The sequence below is a fragment of the Caenorhabditis elegans genome, chromosome V, assembly GCF_000002985.6.
Source record: "Caenorhabditis elegans chromosome V".
In the NCBI taxonomy this organism is placed as follows: Eukaryota; Metazoa; Nematoda; class Chromadorea; order Rhabditida; family Rhabditidae; genus Caenorhabditis; species Caenorhabditis elegans.
The window spans coordinates 11,256,361-11,273,022 of NC_003283.11; the positions used below are offsets into that span (position 1 = coordinate 11,256,361).

General features: G+C 32.7%; 7 protein-coding genes and 1 non-coding gene across 11 annotated transcripts; 4 read left to right on the forward strand and 4 right to left on the reverse strand.

Annotated features, from left to right (window-relative positions):
• Nucleotides 1-160: 160 nt before the first annotated feature.
• On the reverse strand, nt 161-2,636 carry lgc-36 (Ligand-Gated ion Channel; the record flags this gene model as incomplete). Its single annotated transcript, NM_001028595.2, has 9 exons — nt 2,459-2,636; nt 2,321-2,406; nt 2,070-2,272; nt 1,914-2,025; nt 1,042-1,648; nt 926-995; nt 768-884; nt 636-719; nt 161-331 (listed from the first exon to the last, which is right to left on the reverse strand). Exons 1-9 carry the CDS (start codon nt 2,617-2,619, stop codon nt 161-163), a joined length of 1,611 nt encoding a protein of 536 aa, NP_001023766.1. The 5' UTR covers nt 2,620-2,636.
• On the forward strand, nt 2,174-2,393 carry F07B10.8. Its single transcript, NR_069473.1, has one exon. It is a non-coding gene; the product is annotated as an Unclassified non-coding RNA F07B10.8 (non-coding RNA).
• A 315-nt stretch (nt 2,637-2,951) lies between the features above and the next one.
• On the reverse strand, nt 2,952-4,362 carry F07B10.7 (Serpentine Receptor, class H; the record flags this gene model as incomplete). 2 transcript variants are annotated; one of them, NM_001269382.1, is made up of 5 exons in its annotated part: nt 2,952-3,010; nt 3,091-3,192; nt 3,721-3,873; nt 3,916-4,061; nt 4,178-4,362. In NM_001269382.1, 5 exons carry the CDS (start codon nt 4,360-4,362, stop codon nt 2,952-2,954), a joined length of 645 nt encoding a protein of 214 aa, NP_001256311.1. The 2 variants fall into 2 exon arrangements, with proteins under 2 accessions (NP_001256311.1, NP_001256312.1); NM_001269383.1 differs by having other exon boundaries at nt 3,337-3,873.
• A 431-nt stretch (nt 4,363-4,793) lies between these two features.
• On the reverse strand, nt 4,794-6,765 carry F07B10.4 (Serpentine Receptor, class H). Of its 2 annotated transcripts, none has more exons than NM_001269384.5 (5): nt 6,572-6,763; nt 6,366-6,511; nt 5,284-5,820; nt 5,130-5,231; nt 4,794-4,959 (listed from the first exon to the last, which is right to left on the reverse strand). In NM_001269384.5, the coding sequence occupies exons 1-5, from the start codon at nt 6,754-6,756 to the stop codon at nt 4,904-4,906; spliced, it is 1,026 nt and encodes a 341-aa protein (NP_001256313.2). In that variant the 5' UTR covers nt 6,757-6,763; the 3' UTR covers nt 4,794-4,903. The 2 variants fall into 2 exon arrangements, with proteins under 2 accessions (NP_001256313.2, NP_001256314.2); NM_001269385.4 differs by having other exon boundaries at nt 4,798-4,959; nt 5,130-5,237; nt 6,572-6,765.
• Nucleotides 6,766-6,969: 204 nt separating this feature from the next.
• Nucleotides 6,970-9,292, reverse strand: cln-3.1 (Battenin). 2 transcript variants are annotated; one of them, NM_001269387.2, is made up of 7 exons: nt 9,214-9,292; nt 9,058-9,167; nt 8,881-9,002; nt 8,667-8,825; nt 8,312-8,552; nt 7,795-8,259; nt 6,970-7,368 (listed from the first exon to the last, which is right to left on the reverse strand). In NM_001269387.2, the coding sequence occupies exons 2-7, from the start codon at nt 9,100-9,102 to the stop codon at nt 7,237-7,239; spliced, it is 1,164 nt and encodes a 387-aa protein (NP_001256316.1). In that variant the 5' UTR covers nt 9,103-9,167; nt 9,214-9,292; the 3' UTR covers nt 6,970-7,236. The 2 variants fall into 2 exon arrangements, with proteins under 2 accessions (NP_001256316.1, NP_001256315.1); NM_001269386.3 differs by having other exon boundaries at nt 7,163-7,368; nt 9,053-9,167.
• A 1,328-nt stretch (nt 9,293-10,620) lies between these two features.
• On the forward strand, nt 10,621-11,963 carry str-116 (Serpentine receptor class r-10; the record flags this gene model as incomplete). Its single annotated transcript, NM_073459.2, has 7 exons — nt 10,621-10,903; nt 10,950-11,028; nt 11,075-11,273; nt 11,322-11,399; nt 11,453-11,578; nt 11,629-11,806; nt 11,854-11,963. The coding sequence occupies 7 exons, from the start codon at nt 10,621-10,623 to the stop codon at nt 11,961-11,963; spliced, it is 1,053 nt and encodes a 350-aa protein (NP_505860.2).
• Nucleotides 11,964-12,730: 767 nt separating this feature from the next.
• Nucleotides 12,731-14,066, forward strand: str-115 (Serpentine receptor class r-10; the record flags this gene model as incomplete). Its single annotated transcript, NM_073460.3, has 7 exons — nt 12,731-13,013; nt 13,059-13,137; nt 13,237-13,435; nt 13,486-13,563; nt 13,611-13,736; nt 13,783-13,960; nt 14,005-14,066. 7 exons carry the CDS (start codon nt 12,731-12,733, stop codon nt 14,064-14,066), a joined length of 1,005 nt encoding a protein of 334 aa, NP_505861.3.
• A 924-nt stretch (nt 14,067-14,990) lies between these two features.
• On the forward strand, nt 14,991-16,107 carry clec-222 (C-type LECtin). Its single transcript, NM_073461.7, has 7 exons — nt 14,991-15,114; nt 15,156-15,266; nt 15,322-15,522; nt 15,569-15,690; nt 15,735-15,817; nt 15,869-15,931; nt 15,985-16,107. The coding sequence occupies exons 1-7, from the start codon at nt 15,009-15,011 to the stop codon at nt 16,055-16,057; spliced, it is 759 nt and encodes a 252-aa protein (NP_505862.2). The 5' UTR covers nt 14,991-15,008; the 3' UTR covers nt 16,058-16,107.
• Nucleotides 16,108-16,662: the final 555 nt, after the last annotated feature.

Consider the following 16,662-nt stretch of genomic DNA (forward strand, 5'->3'; position numbering starts at 1 on the left):
ATATTTTCATTTAATTTGTGGTGTCCTATGCTGAATTGTGATGTCTTATTTGTAAGTTGAATAGACCAACTGGAAAAATCAAGATTTATTTTCAGAAATAAACAAAAGATTCATGGAAAAAATAAATACCTTAGGATTTATTCGAAAAGTATTGGAAACTTCACATAGTTCCAAAATCATTGTCAAAGTTGAATTTGAACACTCTATTTACATAGAAATCATAATATAAAGCAATAGTCAAAATAAAAATTAGTGGAGCTACAATTACAGAGATCTTGTCTATACGACTTGTGGAATTTTGTGCAACGCCGAAGGGATCTGTCTTAATATTCTGAAAAAAATATTTTTGACACAAAGTTGTGAAATATGGGACAAGGAACTTCAGGAAAGAATTTCATCATCATTTATCAAAAAATTATGGAGAGATGAGCCTTTACATCCAAAAGTTTTACAATTGAAATTTGAATTTATTTGCAATTTCTTAGAAACTGTGTGACAATTTATCATAATTTTATTTTTTTTACAAAAGAGAGCACATTGAAAGCTCCCTTGTGAGAATTGGGATTATAATTGTGAATACACAGAATTCTCAGAAAATTCTTAGAAAAACTTAAATATCGAATTGAACAACTTACGTGATCAATCATCCAGTAGTAAAGTCTCCATCCAACATTTTCTTGACGAATTGATTCCAGATTCAAGCTGCTTTCAACTTCATTCTGAAAAATTATATAATCAAGGAAGTTCATGTTTCTACACAAAATTACATGTGTTGTAGATTCCATGTTACTTATTTTCCTCATAAGTTGAATGGATTCAGTTTGTTCACTCTTTTTCGGCTGGCGAACAGACATGAATCTCTTGGTTTTGTTGGGAAGAGGTCTCTGAAAATTTTTATGACTAAGAATACTGTTTAGGTTCTTACAGCAATAGAAACAGGAAGCGCGGCATTTCTTCTCCTGAATGTAGGCTCTGTGGCACGATTGTTTGTATTCCTGAAATTAAATTAATTTGCAATTCAAACTTCTTAAGTCCACAAACTTTGGAATTTGTTTAATAATTTGTCGCAATCGTTCTCTTTCGACTTCTTGAATCTCAGGATCTCCGGTGTTATATTTTGTATGATAATGAACGACAGTGAACTCCACCATACAAATCAAATGAGTCAAGTAACATATCCAAATAAAAACTTCAAGAGCCGTCGGGCTATCAACCTTTGGAGAATCTGATTTGCTATCCATTGAAATTAAAACAATTGTCAATACATTTGTAATTCCAATTCCAATTCTTTCAGCAGTTGCTTCTCGTTTTGTAAAGAATGCAACCCAACAAAGAAGAACAACCAAAGCACACGGAACGTAGAAGTTCATTAAGAAATATCCAAAGTGACGATCAAAGTAGAATCTGACCTCCAAAGCCGAATATTCTTTATCTCTTGTTATGTTCGCCGGCTTGTAGACTTTAAATCCCGACAATGAAAATTGTGGTAAATCAGCAATGCTTTCATAGTCTATTTTGACGCCGTTATCGTCTCCCATTATTCTCCATTTGTATTGAACTTCATCTGATGAGTAGGCATATGATCCAATTACAAGGCGGCATGCCTGTTTATCAAGAGGATATCGGCTCATGTCCATTTGGCATTTTGCTGTAAATATGGGAAATTGGAAAACAGCTATAATTACAAAAAAAATTAATTAAGTTATTTTTGTGCAAGATAAGCTCAAACGCGTGAAAATATGTATGTATGTATGTGTACTTAAAGTTTTTGTTGTCTTCAAATCAAGTTTTTGTCAAAATTTGAATATTTGTTAAAAAATGCTGGTGATTTGATTTTGTCTTGCAGTCAAAAAGTCTTACCAAAAATTATTCTCGGAAGAGATTTTGAAAACAATGAAACATAACATCCTAACCTTTAACAGTTATCCTACTCGAGTATAAAATCGTTCCATCTGGTTCCAATCTAACCAGTCTATTAGAAGTCGTGATTCCATGGACATAACTTCCAGCTCCATTCCAAAAATACTTAAATTCTTGTTTATTTTTTAATGAACTAATCTATTTCATACCGTATCTGGTTTCCAGATTTTATCCAGCATAGCCATACTCAAAGATAACTGTCTGAAACCAATTCCACTATTATTGAAATGTAATCTATCATCTGTCCATTTTTGACGGAAGTAACAATTGAATGAGTAAGTGTTGAACAGATCCGAAACTGGTCCCATTGTTCGAATGAAAAGATCTATGTAAACTTTTGTTGGTTTTCCAGCTATAAATAAATGTGAATAATTTGAATTAAACATTTTATAAAAGTTACAGTTAAACCCGGGTCGGAAATGTTGATCGTAATTTTTCAAAACATTATTGAGAAGATGTGTGACGTTTTGAGCAACTCCTTTCTCTCTACAAAAAAAGAAATAGATAGAAAAAATAGTTGAATTAGATGGTTACTTACCTTTTAGGGTGAACAGTTCGTTTTATACGAAAACTTCCGGGGCTTCGAAATTTGACATTTTCAATTGTAAACTTTAATTCATTTCCACAAACTGATAGAATAATTGTGGAAATAAAGAAAATGATCAAAGAAACCGTAAACTTGGAAATTCGATGAAGCATTTGTGTGTGCAAAAATAGAAAGAAACAAAAACACGGCACCCCCGACTTGTTACAAATCGGTTCTCTGCGCCTCTCATATTTTTATGATATTTATGGAGGAAGAAATCAAGACTTCTAGAGGCTGTTGAAAGGCGAGCACTGTCCCCAGAGAAATGCATGAGCGCCTGTCTGAACTATGATGATTGAAATGAAAGATTGGAAGGAGATGGTGTCGAAAGTTTATGAATGATTTGACATATAAGAATACTGAGAAAAATAAAATAACAAATATATGCGAAAAGTTAAAAATAACATGTTTTTAGCAATAACAAATATATACAGAGAAATAACAATTATTTAGTGTTGCTCAATTGAAATACTCTATCTGAGTTAATCCTTGGAGGTCGTAACCCTGTAAAAATTAACTGAAATAATAAATATGTCTCTATGCAAATCTGAAGTCTATTCAAAAAATTGGTTAAAGGAACTCACAGCGTCTGAAAACTTTTCTTATTTTACTATGTGATAAAACATAGAATAATGTGAAAGCAGTTCCTTGATGCGCCTGCGTAAGCAATGAATAATAAATGTAATCTGAAATTTGTTCTGTTAAACCCGGTGTATTGTAAATGTCATTTTTGTTTAAAAAAAAACCTAGTTGAATGTGTTAGTGTCAATTTATTTTAACAGTTGAGCCGTTGTTTTTATCAAACTAATGTAGCATTTTACTTAACTTACCTTTTGTGTATATTTTGAACGAGTCAAAATAAACGCATAATACAATATGTGTAACTGGTAGAACAACAAACAATGCTTGAATAACACACGAACAAAGAAATAAAACAGTAACTTGGATATGATATTTCACAGTTTTATATGACATTGTATCTCTAGCTGACTGAACAACAATTATTGTCGCTAAACTGCATACAACGAATATGCATGCAAAGAATACTGTTGCAGTCATTGATGCTATCATCATTACTATAAACTCCCAAGATGTTGATTTCAGTGCGTACCATTTAGGACACCACACAAATTCTGCTTTATATTCTTCATAATATTCACGTTTCCAATCTTTTTGATTTTCTTCAGTGTCTAACTTAAACCCAATCAACATACCAAATACGGCAGCAACCAATAGGATGTATCCAACATATGCAAATTTATTCGAAAGTTTCACAAATCGAACTATGGAATCATTTTGAATAGTTAACGATTTTGATAGCAACATTAGACGGCAATGTGCAGTAAAAAGAGTTGTTGAATTGATAACTGAAAAGTAGGAATAATAAGAAAAATGAATGAGAATCGAACCATGATGAGTTGTCATTCCAATAATAAGGTAAACAGCAGCACGTGGATATACATCTCGTAAAATTCCGTCAACTTGAACCCCCAATACTGGGATTACATATTGTGGAAAAAAGAACGAAGACATGTCAGCCAGTTCTATGTAATTTCTGAAAAAGCAAACCGAAAATGTGTTTAAAGATTAATGTGCTCAAATAAGTTTTTTCAAATCTCTTTTAGCTAATTTTTAAAATATATTTAATTCCACTTAAAAGGACAGACTTACAAAAGAACTGCGATTGACTGAGAAGCCAGTACATAGTGACTCTGATTTTCCGAGTGAACTCTCAGAAGATACACAGCAGCTACATAGACTGGGAGACCATATACAGGAGCCCATAATACTAGAAAATTTTTCCAAGCGGGATATTGATTAAAATCACATGATATAATATTGTTAGGGTTTTCCATTAAATTCAAACTAAAATTATGATCAAAGCAAAGGAAGCAAATGGGGACAGGTGAAATTCGAAAAAAATAAATTTCAATTACAAAAATTTTCACTTTTTTGAAGGATTAGGAGCATTGCCGTGAACTATGATTTCATTTTATACTCGAAAAAATTATATATTTATGTGCTTCAGTTTGATGTTTCCAGATTAGGAGATCTTATAACTCCGTTTGGAAATCTTTTAGGAATTTAAAGTGAACTTTAAGAGAGTTTTCATTAAATCCCTGGAGAGTTGTTCAACGAGATTTTTACCTGAAAATCCACAACTAAATTTAAATAAGTCTATATTATCAAAATATTTTCGTTTTTCTTTTACATTCCCTTGCTCAGAATCGTTCCATTTCTTTCTGTTATTCGAACCTGAGAAATAAACATTTAAAAAAAAAAGGGAAAAATAAGATCAACAAATTCATTACGAGATATCAGATATGTCAAATAAAAAGACCAAACACGTTCATACACATAACATGAACATGGCTCGTTTGGATGCCGTGTGAAATTCTAGATACTTCGTTTGAATAATCGAACCGTATTGATTTTTCGAACCGCCCGTGTAACTGAAATTTTGATTTGTTTTAAATTTTGATTGAGTTGAGAACAATTGTTTATTTTGTATCCGAAAACGTATTGGTTCATTTCTGTTTCAAAAAATCGTCTCATTCCAGTTTGGATACATTATTCACAAAAATCTTTTAGGGTTTAAAAAAAAATTAAACTTCAGACTTACATTTTCTCCAAGTCTTTTTTGTTTTTATGTGAGACAATACGTAGAAAAGTGTGAACGCTGTTCCTTGATGTGCTTGAGTGAATACAGAATAGAAAAGCATACCTGAAGCTGGAACACAGTAATCGGAACTTATGACTTCAAAAGTTCTACTTACCGCCAGTATATGTTTTGATAAATTCAAAATAAACACAAAGTAGGATATGAACAACTGGGAGAACGACAAAAAAAGCTTGAATTCCACAGGAAATAAGAAAAGATTTGACAACTTGCAAGTGATATCTTCGTGTTTGAAGAGACATTGTATCCTTTGCAGAATGAATTATTGCAATTGTTGTGATACTGCATAAAACAAAAACAAATGCAAATAGAACAGTTGTTGAACATGCAACAATCATCATCACTACGAATTCCCAAACTGTTGGGTCGAGAACATAATATTTAGGGCACCATATAAAGTTCAATTGATATTTTTGAAAGAATTCTTTTTTCCACTGACTCTGATATTCAATGTTATCGACGTTTAGAATAAGTAAAATACTTCCAACACTTGCTATAAAAAACACATAGTTGATATAGGATAGTTGATTAGATCTCCTCAAAAGAACATTTGTAGAACTTTTTCGTAAAATTAGAGATCTTGATAATAGTACGAGACGGCAATGAGCAATGAATAAAGTTGTGGAATTGATACCTGGAACACAGAAGTTTGACGCCGAAATGTAATTTAATTATGGATATGCCTTGCAAATATAGTTCATAGATTACACTTTATACTTTTTGTAGTCTAGAGTCGAATACATAGTTATTTATTTCTGACGAAGAATAGCTTCAGGAATTTGCTCTTTGATTTAACAATTTTAACGTTTTTATCTCTTTGAGAAAACACACTAACTTTAAAAAATGAAGATTTATGGGAACATTATATATTTTAAAGAAAAACTGATAGGAAGATTGAAAAATTTCTTTTTAAAAAGTTGGCACAAAGGTGAACTCATAAATATTTTTGAAGCACCGCGACAACTTTCTGGCTGTAACTGGGCAATTTAGTGGTTTTGAAATAAGTTGATAAAATTGGTTAGGAAGCTAATGCCGTATGCCGCCACAGTCGCAGATAAAAATTCGTTAATATTTTTAAAAAATTTACAAAAAAAAATCATTTTCGTTGACCATATAAAATGGTCCCAGAAGATGCGAATCTGAATTGATCCATACTAAGAAAAGCAAAAGCTTGCCCACCTTGATGAAGAATTAACGCAATAGCAAGGTAAAGAATAGGTCTTGGGTATATAAATTCTGAAATTCCTCCAACTTGAAGACCTAATACTGGAACTACGAATTGAGGGTAGAATACTGTAGACATGTCAACGAGCTCCAGAAAATTTCTTAAAATATCCAGTCATCATTTACTAGATTTTTTTCAAACTCAAATGATAAATACTTACAAAATGACAGCTATAAACTGAGCAGCTCTAACATATTGACTTTGACTATCAGAATGATATTTCAGCAGGAAGATTGCTGCTGCATATACAGGGAATCCATAGGCAGGAGCCCATAAAACTATGATATTTTGAAAGTAAGAATATCGATTAAAATTACACGAGGAAATATTGAATGGCGTTTCCATCAAATGGAAACACAAATGACTAGAGCCGGAAAAGTCATAGACAGGTGCGTAGTTTATGTCCAAAATTTAATTACTTTGGCGCGCAAAATAATGGCTAGCTGACAGGAGCAATAATAATAGTTTTGATTTCAAAGAATTGATATAAGAAATCAGATTTTTCTGTTTTTGGTTTAAGCGTCATTTTCATTTCCTTTTTTTTCTGCTTTTTGTATCTTGTTCTGCCAACTTCATTGTTTCATCTCATTATTCACAGTTAGAATGAAATATGGTGTTTTATGAAAATTCTCCACGTGTTTTTTTAAAAATAAAAAACGTGATTTTTACGGTTGAACGATTGCAGTGAGGCTTTTTGTCATGTAGAAGTTTTAACTCTAGAATTGGATCACACAAAACATGGTAAGTGAGTAAAAATTAAGCTTTTATACACCCAAAAGCACCAATTTAAATTTTAAAACTAAATGCAGAATCAGTTTGAAAACGTCATCGTCCCGGAGCTTTCATAGTGCAAACCCAATTATATAGTGGTATTGATAAAAATGCAGCAATATTTGTTCCCAGCGAGTTTCCCATGGAAGCAGCTGACAGAGAGTACTCTCGGACGTCAGGATTGACCTGAAATTGCAATTTTGTAGAGGAATATTTATGTTTTAAGCTAATTATTTATTATAAACACGTTTTTGAGTGATTTTGCCGTTTTTGCATTTGGATTCAATTTTGCTCGAAAAGAAAATTTCACGGAATGAAATATTTCCGGGAATTAAAAATTTATCGGACATACAATAATTTGGTGCAAACCCTAATCAAATTGTTCCTGATTGTGCACAGGTCATGCGATTGCATAGTCTGTGAAACTGATTAATGTCTTTTGATAGCATACAATATAAATAAACGCGCATAACAGATTTTTTCGAAACGAATTTTTATATTCATTAGTTTTCGCACCGTATTAGACAAACTCAAAAATTGTAGTATCAAGAAGCAAGCCCACCTATTAAATGCCGATTGTTATCTTCTAATTACCAATTTCAACTAACTTACCTTTTTGTGAATTTTATTGTAAGTGTTCACATAAGCAGATCCTCCCAAAAGACCTTCGAAAACAATGAGAACAAAAATTATAATAATCGTAGGAGTGAACCAATAAACAGCCTCGAAGAAAAAGAAAATCATATTGACACATTGAAGAATTGGAAGACACCAAATCAACCACAATGGCATTTCGAAGAATTTTACTGATGATCTTGAGATAAATACTCCGAGTTGATAAAGTACTTGATACCAGCGATATTGACTGGAAAGAGGAAGTGATAGTCCCTGAGAACAATTGAATATTATAAGTTCAGTCAATCCTTGATTAATCATATATTCAGCAGTGTATACAGTTGCAAGTGGAACCATCAGATACAACAGTGGACCAATTAGTTTAATTCGTTCGAGCGGTCCAAGCTCCCGTTGTGGAACTTTTTTGGTATTTAGAACATCTCCCCGGGCTTCAGCAGCCTCCTAAAAAATGCAAGTGAAGAATTTCGTTCGGAATGGAAAAATAAAAACTCACAAATACGTCCTTGTCGTAATTTTTCGGAATAATCCACGTACTCGGATGAATTGTCGGTGAATAAACTGTCGGTGGAATTGTGAGTAAGAAAAAATAGGCACCCGCAAACACAACGGGAATGAAAAGTTGAACGAGTAGAGTATTAGATGGTGAAAGACCAGCTTGAGTGATAAAAGCATAAGAAAATGAGCCAATGAGTCCAGCTCCTCCAGTTCCAGATGACCACGATGCTATTGTTTCTCTGAAAAAATAAATATTTGTTTACAGTTTTTAATTTACGATTCAATTATCGAGTAAAATTGCAAAATATGAAGTTTAGAAAAAGTCCTCAAAACATAGAATAGTGGAACCTTACGGAATATAATGTGCTGCCATTGCCAAGAAAGTGATTTCTCCAATTCCTTGTCCAAGTGATGCCATACAAACTCCTGCCAATGACATTGCAATATTTTTTGAATATGCGACAACAAAATACGAAGAGGCTTGCAATAGAAAAACCAAAAACGCTCGAAATCTTCAAATACAATTTTTTAGGAGCGTAACGTATGGACATATTGGACAGAACTTACCCGAAGGGAAATCTATGCATAAAAAAAGGAAACGTAGTTTGAACTACAAGTGCTGGAAGGTTATCAGCTAGGAGAACAGCTCCCGTTGAAATTGATTGACAATGCCTACTATCCAAATGTGTCTGAAAATAAAAAAATCGTTCAAAAATCTTCAAAACCTGAAACTCAAAACCTCACAGGTGCTACTGTTGGTACTCGAACTATTTGTTCCTTTTTGATCATCTAGAATATCTTCGGCAGCTGATAACATAATGACATACCCATAATTGTTACATAACCCAAGTAGCCTAAAAAATGTATAACTAGATTTTAAGCTACTTCAAAAAAACTTACCAAAATGCTAAAATATCTCGAAAGTTGGTCCAATTGACCATCTCTCAGAAATGATCGCAGTAGAGACGTACCAAGGCAAAGAAAGAAACAAAGTGAAACACGACAAACCGGCTTATCAGTAATACAGCAGCAGCACATGGCAGTAATAAGTGTTATCAGAAATGAAGCGTCATTACGGACATTCTAAGTTTCGGTAGGCAAATTCCGGGCACGACACGGATAGGTGTAAATTGTGAACTTTGTTTATTACGTACTTATCTAACTGCGATTTTAAGATCTCATCCAGAATTATTTGAACAATTGAAACCTCGGAACGCAGTTTGAATATTTGAAAAAAAGTTTATTGTAATAACTCCTGCCCTGGAAAGGTTGTAAGTTGTTTAGGTAACATGTTTATTTAAAATTTAAATCTAATAAATTTAAAATTACATCTAAAAAATTTAATTACTTTCCGATGATTATTTAAATAACTCATTGTGAGTACATTTTTTGATTGAATAACTTTTTATGACCATTAATATAATTTTAGAAAAAAAAATTCTCTAAAAAAAAGTTATATATCCGCTAAATTTCAGAGTCGACTGAATTCAAAATATTTTCACTTTTAAAAAGTTTTTTAGAGTTTTCTTCGATTGATTTTAAAAAATGCGGGGCACAAAAATTTGTTCAGATGTTGCAGCAATGGCCGAGTCGATCGGTTTATATCAATTTTCGAGAACATCTGTCATTATTCATTTTGGTAATTAATGCCTAGACTGTCCTTCTGGAATACCTACAATTATTACTTTATGTCGTTTTTGGTTTTTGAGAATAAATTTTTGTTGCTCTTTCAAAGATGTACTGAGCAGTACTGAGAATACTGGAAACGCGATTACCTTGTCGAAATTGTCTCAAACTTTCTTCAGACTGTTATTTTTTTATTTGGGGCAGATTTACGAAAATAATTCCTTTGAACATATTCAGAAAATATTTTGTTTGTAAAAAATATTTTTCTGTCTTTATCTTTTTGGATGCCTCGTTTTCGAACCTATCTCTTAATTCTTAAGAAGTCACATTGTTTTCAAGGAATATATTGTGCTTTTGTTCTTTTTTCAGTAGCTTTATCTAAAATAACACCATTATTACTTTTGTTAGAAAAATATTTTTGTTTATATATGTAAGCAAAGATGAAAATGTGTCTTTTAAAAGTTTTATCCACTATCTAGACTTACTCAAGCTGTAGCTTCTAGCTCCGTCATAATGTTTCACTGATTTTTACGATTATTGCTTTTTTTTGATTTTGAATACAGCATGATTGTATACTTCCTTTTCCACCTACATTACAAAGACCAAACACTATAGGGCAAATATCCAGATAAATACTAAAAATTGAACTATTTCAGGCATTTCTGAGTTTGCTAACATTCAATGACCGATCGTCGCTGGGTCGCTATTACGGACATTGCCGGACCGATTGGGTTCACAATGTCAATTTTTTCGAACTCGGTGCTGTTATCGTTGATATTCTCAAGCAGCTCTCCAATTAAAGGAGCTTACAAAAATATGTTGATAGTGTTGTGTATATTCACTATGTTCTACTCTTTTGTTGAAATAATGCTTCAACCGTTGATTCATATTTATGATGACACGCTGTTCTTGATCCACCGGAAAAGATTTGACCTGTCTAAAGGAATTACACGTTTGATACCTAGTAAGAAGGGATCTAAGTAATTGAAAGTAATATAGTGGTGTTTTAGCAACATATTGTTGGTGTTATGCAATGAGTTTCTCATTATTCGCCCTCCAGTTTTTGTACAGATATGTGGCAGTTTGCAAGTGAATACATAGGAAATGATTTACTGAAACGATACTGTTTTTCCAGACCTCACTTAGTTGTTTTTTTTACTGGATGCTATTTCTATTATTGGTTGGCACTCATCTTATCACTTGCTACAAGTTGGGGGCTTACTGCAGCTTTTATGTTCCCGCAAACCAATCGAACAACTGAAAGCTTCAACTACGTAATAAAAACTTCTTATGACTTAGATCCTTATTGGACGGATTATGTTGCCTATAAATATGTGAGTAACTAGAGTATTATAAAACTCTCATTTATGATTGATTTGCAGTTTGACACCGATGAGAATCATGTGAGATGGGTGAATGTTCTTAGTTTATTTGGAGTCTTGCAGCACGGATTAGTAATTGTGAGTTTTGATTGAGCATTGATACGAAAATATTTTCTAGTGCTTAATTTTAGACGTTGAGTTTTGGAACCTTATTCTACTGTGGAATTAAAACTTATCTCAGCATTACTGAACATGTTGGAATGTCCAGCAAGACCCGAAGTCTTCAACTTCAACTATTCCGTGCTTTAGTTGCTCAGGCATATATTAATACTATCGCGTTTGAAAATCTACAGAGATGATTTTTCAGACATGTCTTCCAATGCTCATGATGTACATGCCAATAGGATTCATGTTTTCTTGCCCTTACTTTGATTTGCAACTTGGAGCAGTCACAAACTATCAAACCGTCATGGCACAGTTATACCCAGGAATCGACCCATTTATGTTGCTATTTCTTATTAACGCCTACAGAAAGACAGTGTTAAGTAAGTTTCGGGAGGAACCAAAGTTACTCAAAACTGATAATTTTCAGGCTTGATCTGTCCTAATTTTATCCAGAAAAAATATGTTCAAACGGCAACTACTCGTGATGGCACAGATGCCTCGGCAACAATGAATTCTGTTAAATCTACACAGTTATAAATGAGATGTCTTGAATAATTCAATGAAAAAAGTTGCTTTGAATTCTTAGAATGTTCTAAATAAAGAAAAATGGTATTATCTTCGTATTATTTTTGTTTTTGTCAAGTAATCAATCATCGTGGGTTTTCAAAAACACTTCCTCTTATACAAGAGATACTGAAGATAACTTCCTTAGTGTTTGAATTCAGTAACAGGTCGGTAGAATTAATCCGTCTAGAAATTGTACATGTTTTCAGGTTCACTGTTCTGATTATACGTCACATTAAATCTGCAGCGACGAAAACATAATGGATTTTGTTGGATTCTAGGAGAACCTGATGTAAAAATTCAAAAATTCTCAGCTAAACTCAAAGTCACTTAAGAATAATGATATTCTGCAGTGAAAGGAAACAAATCTATTCTAAAATTAGTATAGGATGAATTAGTATTGGTTGAATGCCATTTTTCATATTGGGTAAAAATATTATAAGTTTTATCCATGCCAAGTAATCGATACTTTAATTCCTCCTATAGGAATTATTAAACACAACTTCCACTGATTTGAGTTCAGTAACGTTTCGTCAAAAACATTTAGTCTTGGGAATATATTTGTTTTCAGCTATATTTTTTGTTTATACAGCTAATTAATATGTGGTATAACGAAAAAAGTAATAAGGCTTTTTGTCAGATTCTAGGAGGAGCTGACGTTAAGACTTCATACTAAATAAGTCACCTACGAAAAAAATCATTTCACGTATAGAAGAACAAAAATTCAATTTAAATACAAAATGACTGATCAACACTGGGTTATTATCACAGATATTGCTGGTCCAATCGGATTTTCAATGTCCATTTTTTCAAACTCTATTCTTTTGTTTTTGATATTTTCACATTCATCTCCAATAAAAGGTCCATACAAACGAATGCTCATAGTATTTTGCATATTTACCGTATTCTACTCATTTGTCGAAGTCATGCTTCAGCCACTAATCCATATTTACGACGACACTTTATTTTTGATTCATCGAAAGAGAATAGACTTGCCAAAATGGTTAACACGTTTGGTTCCTAGTGAATGAATTTATTGACAACATTATTCGTTAAAAATAATTTCAGCTACCTATTGTTGGTGTTACGCAATGAGTTTTTCCTTGTTTGCATTACAATTTTTATATAGATATGTGGCAGTATGCAAGTAAGTTCTGTAAAAGTCAAAACTGATTAGATTCAGAAATTTAGATGTTAACAGAAAGTATTTCATTTGGGATTCCAGTTAGAAAACAACATTTTTCAGACCGCAATATGTTGATCTTTTTGTCGGATGTCACTTTTATGCTTGGGTAGTTTTGATCTTATCACTAGCCACGAGCTGGGGACTCACTGCAGCTTTCATGTTCCCACAAACCGACCGAACAACTGAAATTTTTTTGCACATAATTTATAGTTCATATGACTTGGAGCCTTATTGGACAGATTATGTTGCTTATAAATACGTACGATTTTTTTGAATTAAAACATTTTCCAATTGGTAAAATTTTTGCAGTTTGATACTGATGAGAATAATGTGAGATGGGTCAATGTTCTTAGTTTTTTCGGTGTCCTTCAGCACGGGATTGTAATTGTGAGAATTTTAAAACAGGTTAATCAAATTTTACTACGAAAATTCAGACTCTAAGTTTTGGCACCCTTTATTATTGTGGCATCAACACGTATCTCAAAATAAAAAAACACACTGGAACATCAAACAGAACTCGATGTATTCAACTACAACTTTTCAGAGCTCTGGTTGCACAGGTAATATTTTTTAATGTTTTTCTACTTTTCTATAAATTAATTGCAGACAATTTTACCAATGTTCATGATGTATATTCCCGTTGGTTTCATGTTTGCATGTCCATATTTTGACTTGCAATTAGGTGCATACACCAATTATCAAACAGTCATGGCACAACTTTATCCGGGAATCGACCCATTTGTGATGCTGTTTTTGATAGATTCTTATAGAATAACAATATTTGGTCTGTTTCATAGTGATATCTTAAACAATAATTCCAATTTCTAGGATGGTTATGTCCAAGATTTGTTTATGTAAAGCCGATGCATTCCACATACACCCTAACTTGAACAAAGAGCTCTACTACAGTATCACTTTCTCACAGGCGTCTGTGTACACTAATAGTGCAAAATTGACAACCGCCAAAACACGAGTATTATCGGCAACTTGATGACATATTGGTTGTCAAGTGTATCACGTCACTGAATAGTACATCTTTTCATTTAAATGATCTCTCTATTTTCTTAATAATACTACTATGTTTTTTGTGCAATGATATTATTTTCTTGGCTAAAACTGTCTGTTAACACCCTCGGGTTAAAAAGACACTAGGGAATTGTGAATAGACTACGTCTAGTCTAACCAATTAATTACGTATCTCTTTGAAAATTTGCTTCTAATAACAATAGTTCCTAGCCATAGAGGTGTGTAAATCACAAAGCGTTTAGACCCCATATAATTGGGTTTTTAGATACTTAAAAATGCCACTCACATAGGCTCTAGTTAATTGCGTGCATTTCTGCTGCCATTTTTGTTTCTGAAAGTTCGAAGAAATCAAGTCTTCGTTTCTTATATGTAAAAGGATGTCATCCCAGGTAACATACATATCTCCAGTTGGAAGGAACACTCTGGGCATCGATTTGCTTTGTCTTGTACCCTAGGATATCCTTACCATTTCGGTTTCAAACCATTTTCGAAAACTATCGTTGGAATACTAAAAAAATCCCCATCTAAACTCACTCTAATGTTCAATTGATATCGTTTTTTGGTAGTCTCAAAATATAAAGAGAATTTAATAAAAGAAAAGCAAACATAGCTCATCCCGATGTACGTGATATCTTACAGTTTACCTCGATATCTTCCTTTTTCAAAAAACAACAATTTTATAAGATCGGAAACAATAAATGTTTTGAAATACGTATGCACACGAAAATCAGATTTTTTTCTGCCTTCTTCTCTTCAGCTGATATAAAAGACAAAATCCATCTTCCGAGTTTTCAGTTCATCGAAACATGATTTACAGAATTGTATTTTTTGTTGTTTTGTTTCCTGCGTTAATGGAATGTTATCGGAGCCATCATTCAGATGATATTGTTTATTATCCCGATAGCTATGAATGTATGTTGATTAACAATAGTTTTAAAGACTAATTTTTGTAGCGGAAATCCGATATATTCCTGGACCACCAGGAAAACCAGGACCACCAGGAAGGGCAGGAAACTATGGGCAACCAGGTTCTCAAGGGCCAATCGGACCACCGGGATCGTCTTGTAATATTATTTAACGTTACTTTCATTGAAAAATAAGAATTATTGAAATTTTCAGCGTGCAATTATGAATGTCCACCCGGATATTATAGCACTTCGCGAAATAACGCGGGAATCGAACATGCGTGGTGTATAAAAATGAGATCAACAGCAAAAACCTTTAATTCAAATCTTTTTGTGAACTTGGATATTGAGTGCAAAAAAGAAGGAGATGTCCTCACAGGATTCCAGAATTATACAGAGTTTAAGGCTGTTTACGGTAACAATTAAGGTTCAAAATACGGAAAATTTTATCTATGCTTCAGATAAGTTCAAGTCATCCTTGTCATCTGTTATAAATGTTAACAAAATGCCAATGATACTAATTGGAGCTAGAAGAAAAGACGAGTGTACGAAAATAAGACAACCAGAGTGCACTAGTATCAATGTAATTTTTTAACATTGAAAATAGGCAAAAACATTACATTTCAGGGTAATCAATGGACTGATGGTGTAACAAACGGGAAAAACTTTTTTGAAAGCCCAGGATTCTTTGCGCAACAACAGCCTAGCCCGTGAGAATAATTTCTTCGACATGACAGATTCCCAATAAATAACCATTTCAGAGGATCTGGAACAAAAATGTGTTTTGGCATTTGGACAGCAACTAAGAAACTGTATTCATACAAGTGAGGCATCAAGGAGAAGTTGTTTCTATGTGACTCATTAAACTTTTTTCTAGATGTACTGAATCTGACACCAACAAACCAGCAAAACTCATAATGTGCGGAAAGCCTGCTCCTTGTGTTTTCTAGCTGTGTTAATTCTTGAAAACTGAAGTTTATGAATAAATTATTTCTGCAACAAAAGCCTTTTTTTATCTTATTAATGTGTTTTTTAAGTTTATTTAACACAACACACAGTTAAAAACACCAAATATGTACACTGAAGAACTGCTCTCATTCAACCGACACAGAAATAAATTACAAACAAAATTACTTTTTTTTTCAAATTTCTTTTCCTATTAGCAATTTGTTCGATTTTTATAGACGGCGAAGTGCTAATGCATTGTGACTTCGTCAGAAACAAAAATTTGAAAAAAAAAATTAAAAATGAATTGTATTATAATTGGAAAGAATATTAGTTAGAGTAATGTTCACGGAGAGAACTTTTATAATGCACTGTTAAATAAAGAATTTTCAGCAACTCCGATGTTATGTAAAATGTTTGTTCAAGTTTTAAATTTACTAAAAAAAACGTGTCAGGGTTACAAAATATATATTTCAGGTCATAGTTTTTTCCTTTTTCTATAACTACTGTTTTACTGAAGAAACATATATTTCCAAAACAATCGTTAGTTCATTTTGAACGTGATTTTCTAGAGTTTCACCAAGAATACAAAAAACGATTAGAAATCATC

What these genes read in the sequence shown, in the direction of transcription:
- clec-222 (NM_073461.7), top strand. Translation starts at nt 15,009, where the DNA reads ATGATTTACAGAATTGTATTTTTTGTTGTTTTGTTTCCTGCGTTAATG. An exon ending in CGGACCACCGGGATCGTCTT is followed by an intron (nt 15,267 to 15,321) that starts GTAATATTATTT and finishes TGAAATTTTCAG; the next exon opens with CGTGCAATTATGAATGTCCA. An exon ending in GCGCAACAACAGCCTAGCCC is followed by an intron (nt 15,818 to 15,868) that starts GTGAGAATAATT and finishes TAACCATTTCAG; the next exon opens with AGGATCTGGAACAAAAATGT.
- F07B10.4 (NM_001269385.4), bottom strand. Translation starts at nt 6,756, where the DNA reads ATGGAAACGCCATTCAATATTTCCTCGTGTAATTTTAATCGATATTCT. An exon ending in TGCGTTAATTCTTCATCAAG is followed by an intron (nt 5,821 to 6,365) that starts GTGGGCAAGCTT and finishes TCTGTGTTCCAG; the next exon opens with GTATCAATTCCACAACTTTA. An exon ending in AAAAAAGACTTGGAGAAAAT is followed by an intron (nt 4,960 to 5,129) that starts GTAAGTCTGAAG and finishes TCAAAATTTCAG; the next exon opens with TTACACGGGCGGTTCGAAAA.
- cln-3.1 (NM_001269386.3), bottom strand. Translation starts at nt 9,254, where the DNA reads ATGGTCAATTGGACCAACTTTCGAGATATTTTAGCATTTTG. An exon ending in ATGCATAGATTTCCCTTCGG is followed by an intron (nt 8,826 to 8,880) that starts GTAAGTTCTGTC and finishes TTGTATTTGAAG; the next exon opens with ATTTCGAGCGTTTTTGGTTT. An exon ending in ATGGCAGCACATTATATTCC is followed by an intron (nt 8,553 to 8,666) that starts GTAAGGTTCCAC and finishes TTATTTTTTCAG; the next exon opens with AGAAACAATAGCATCGTGGT.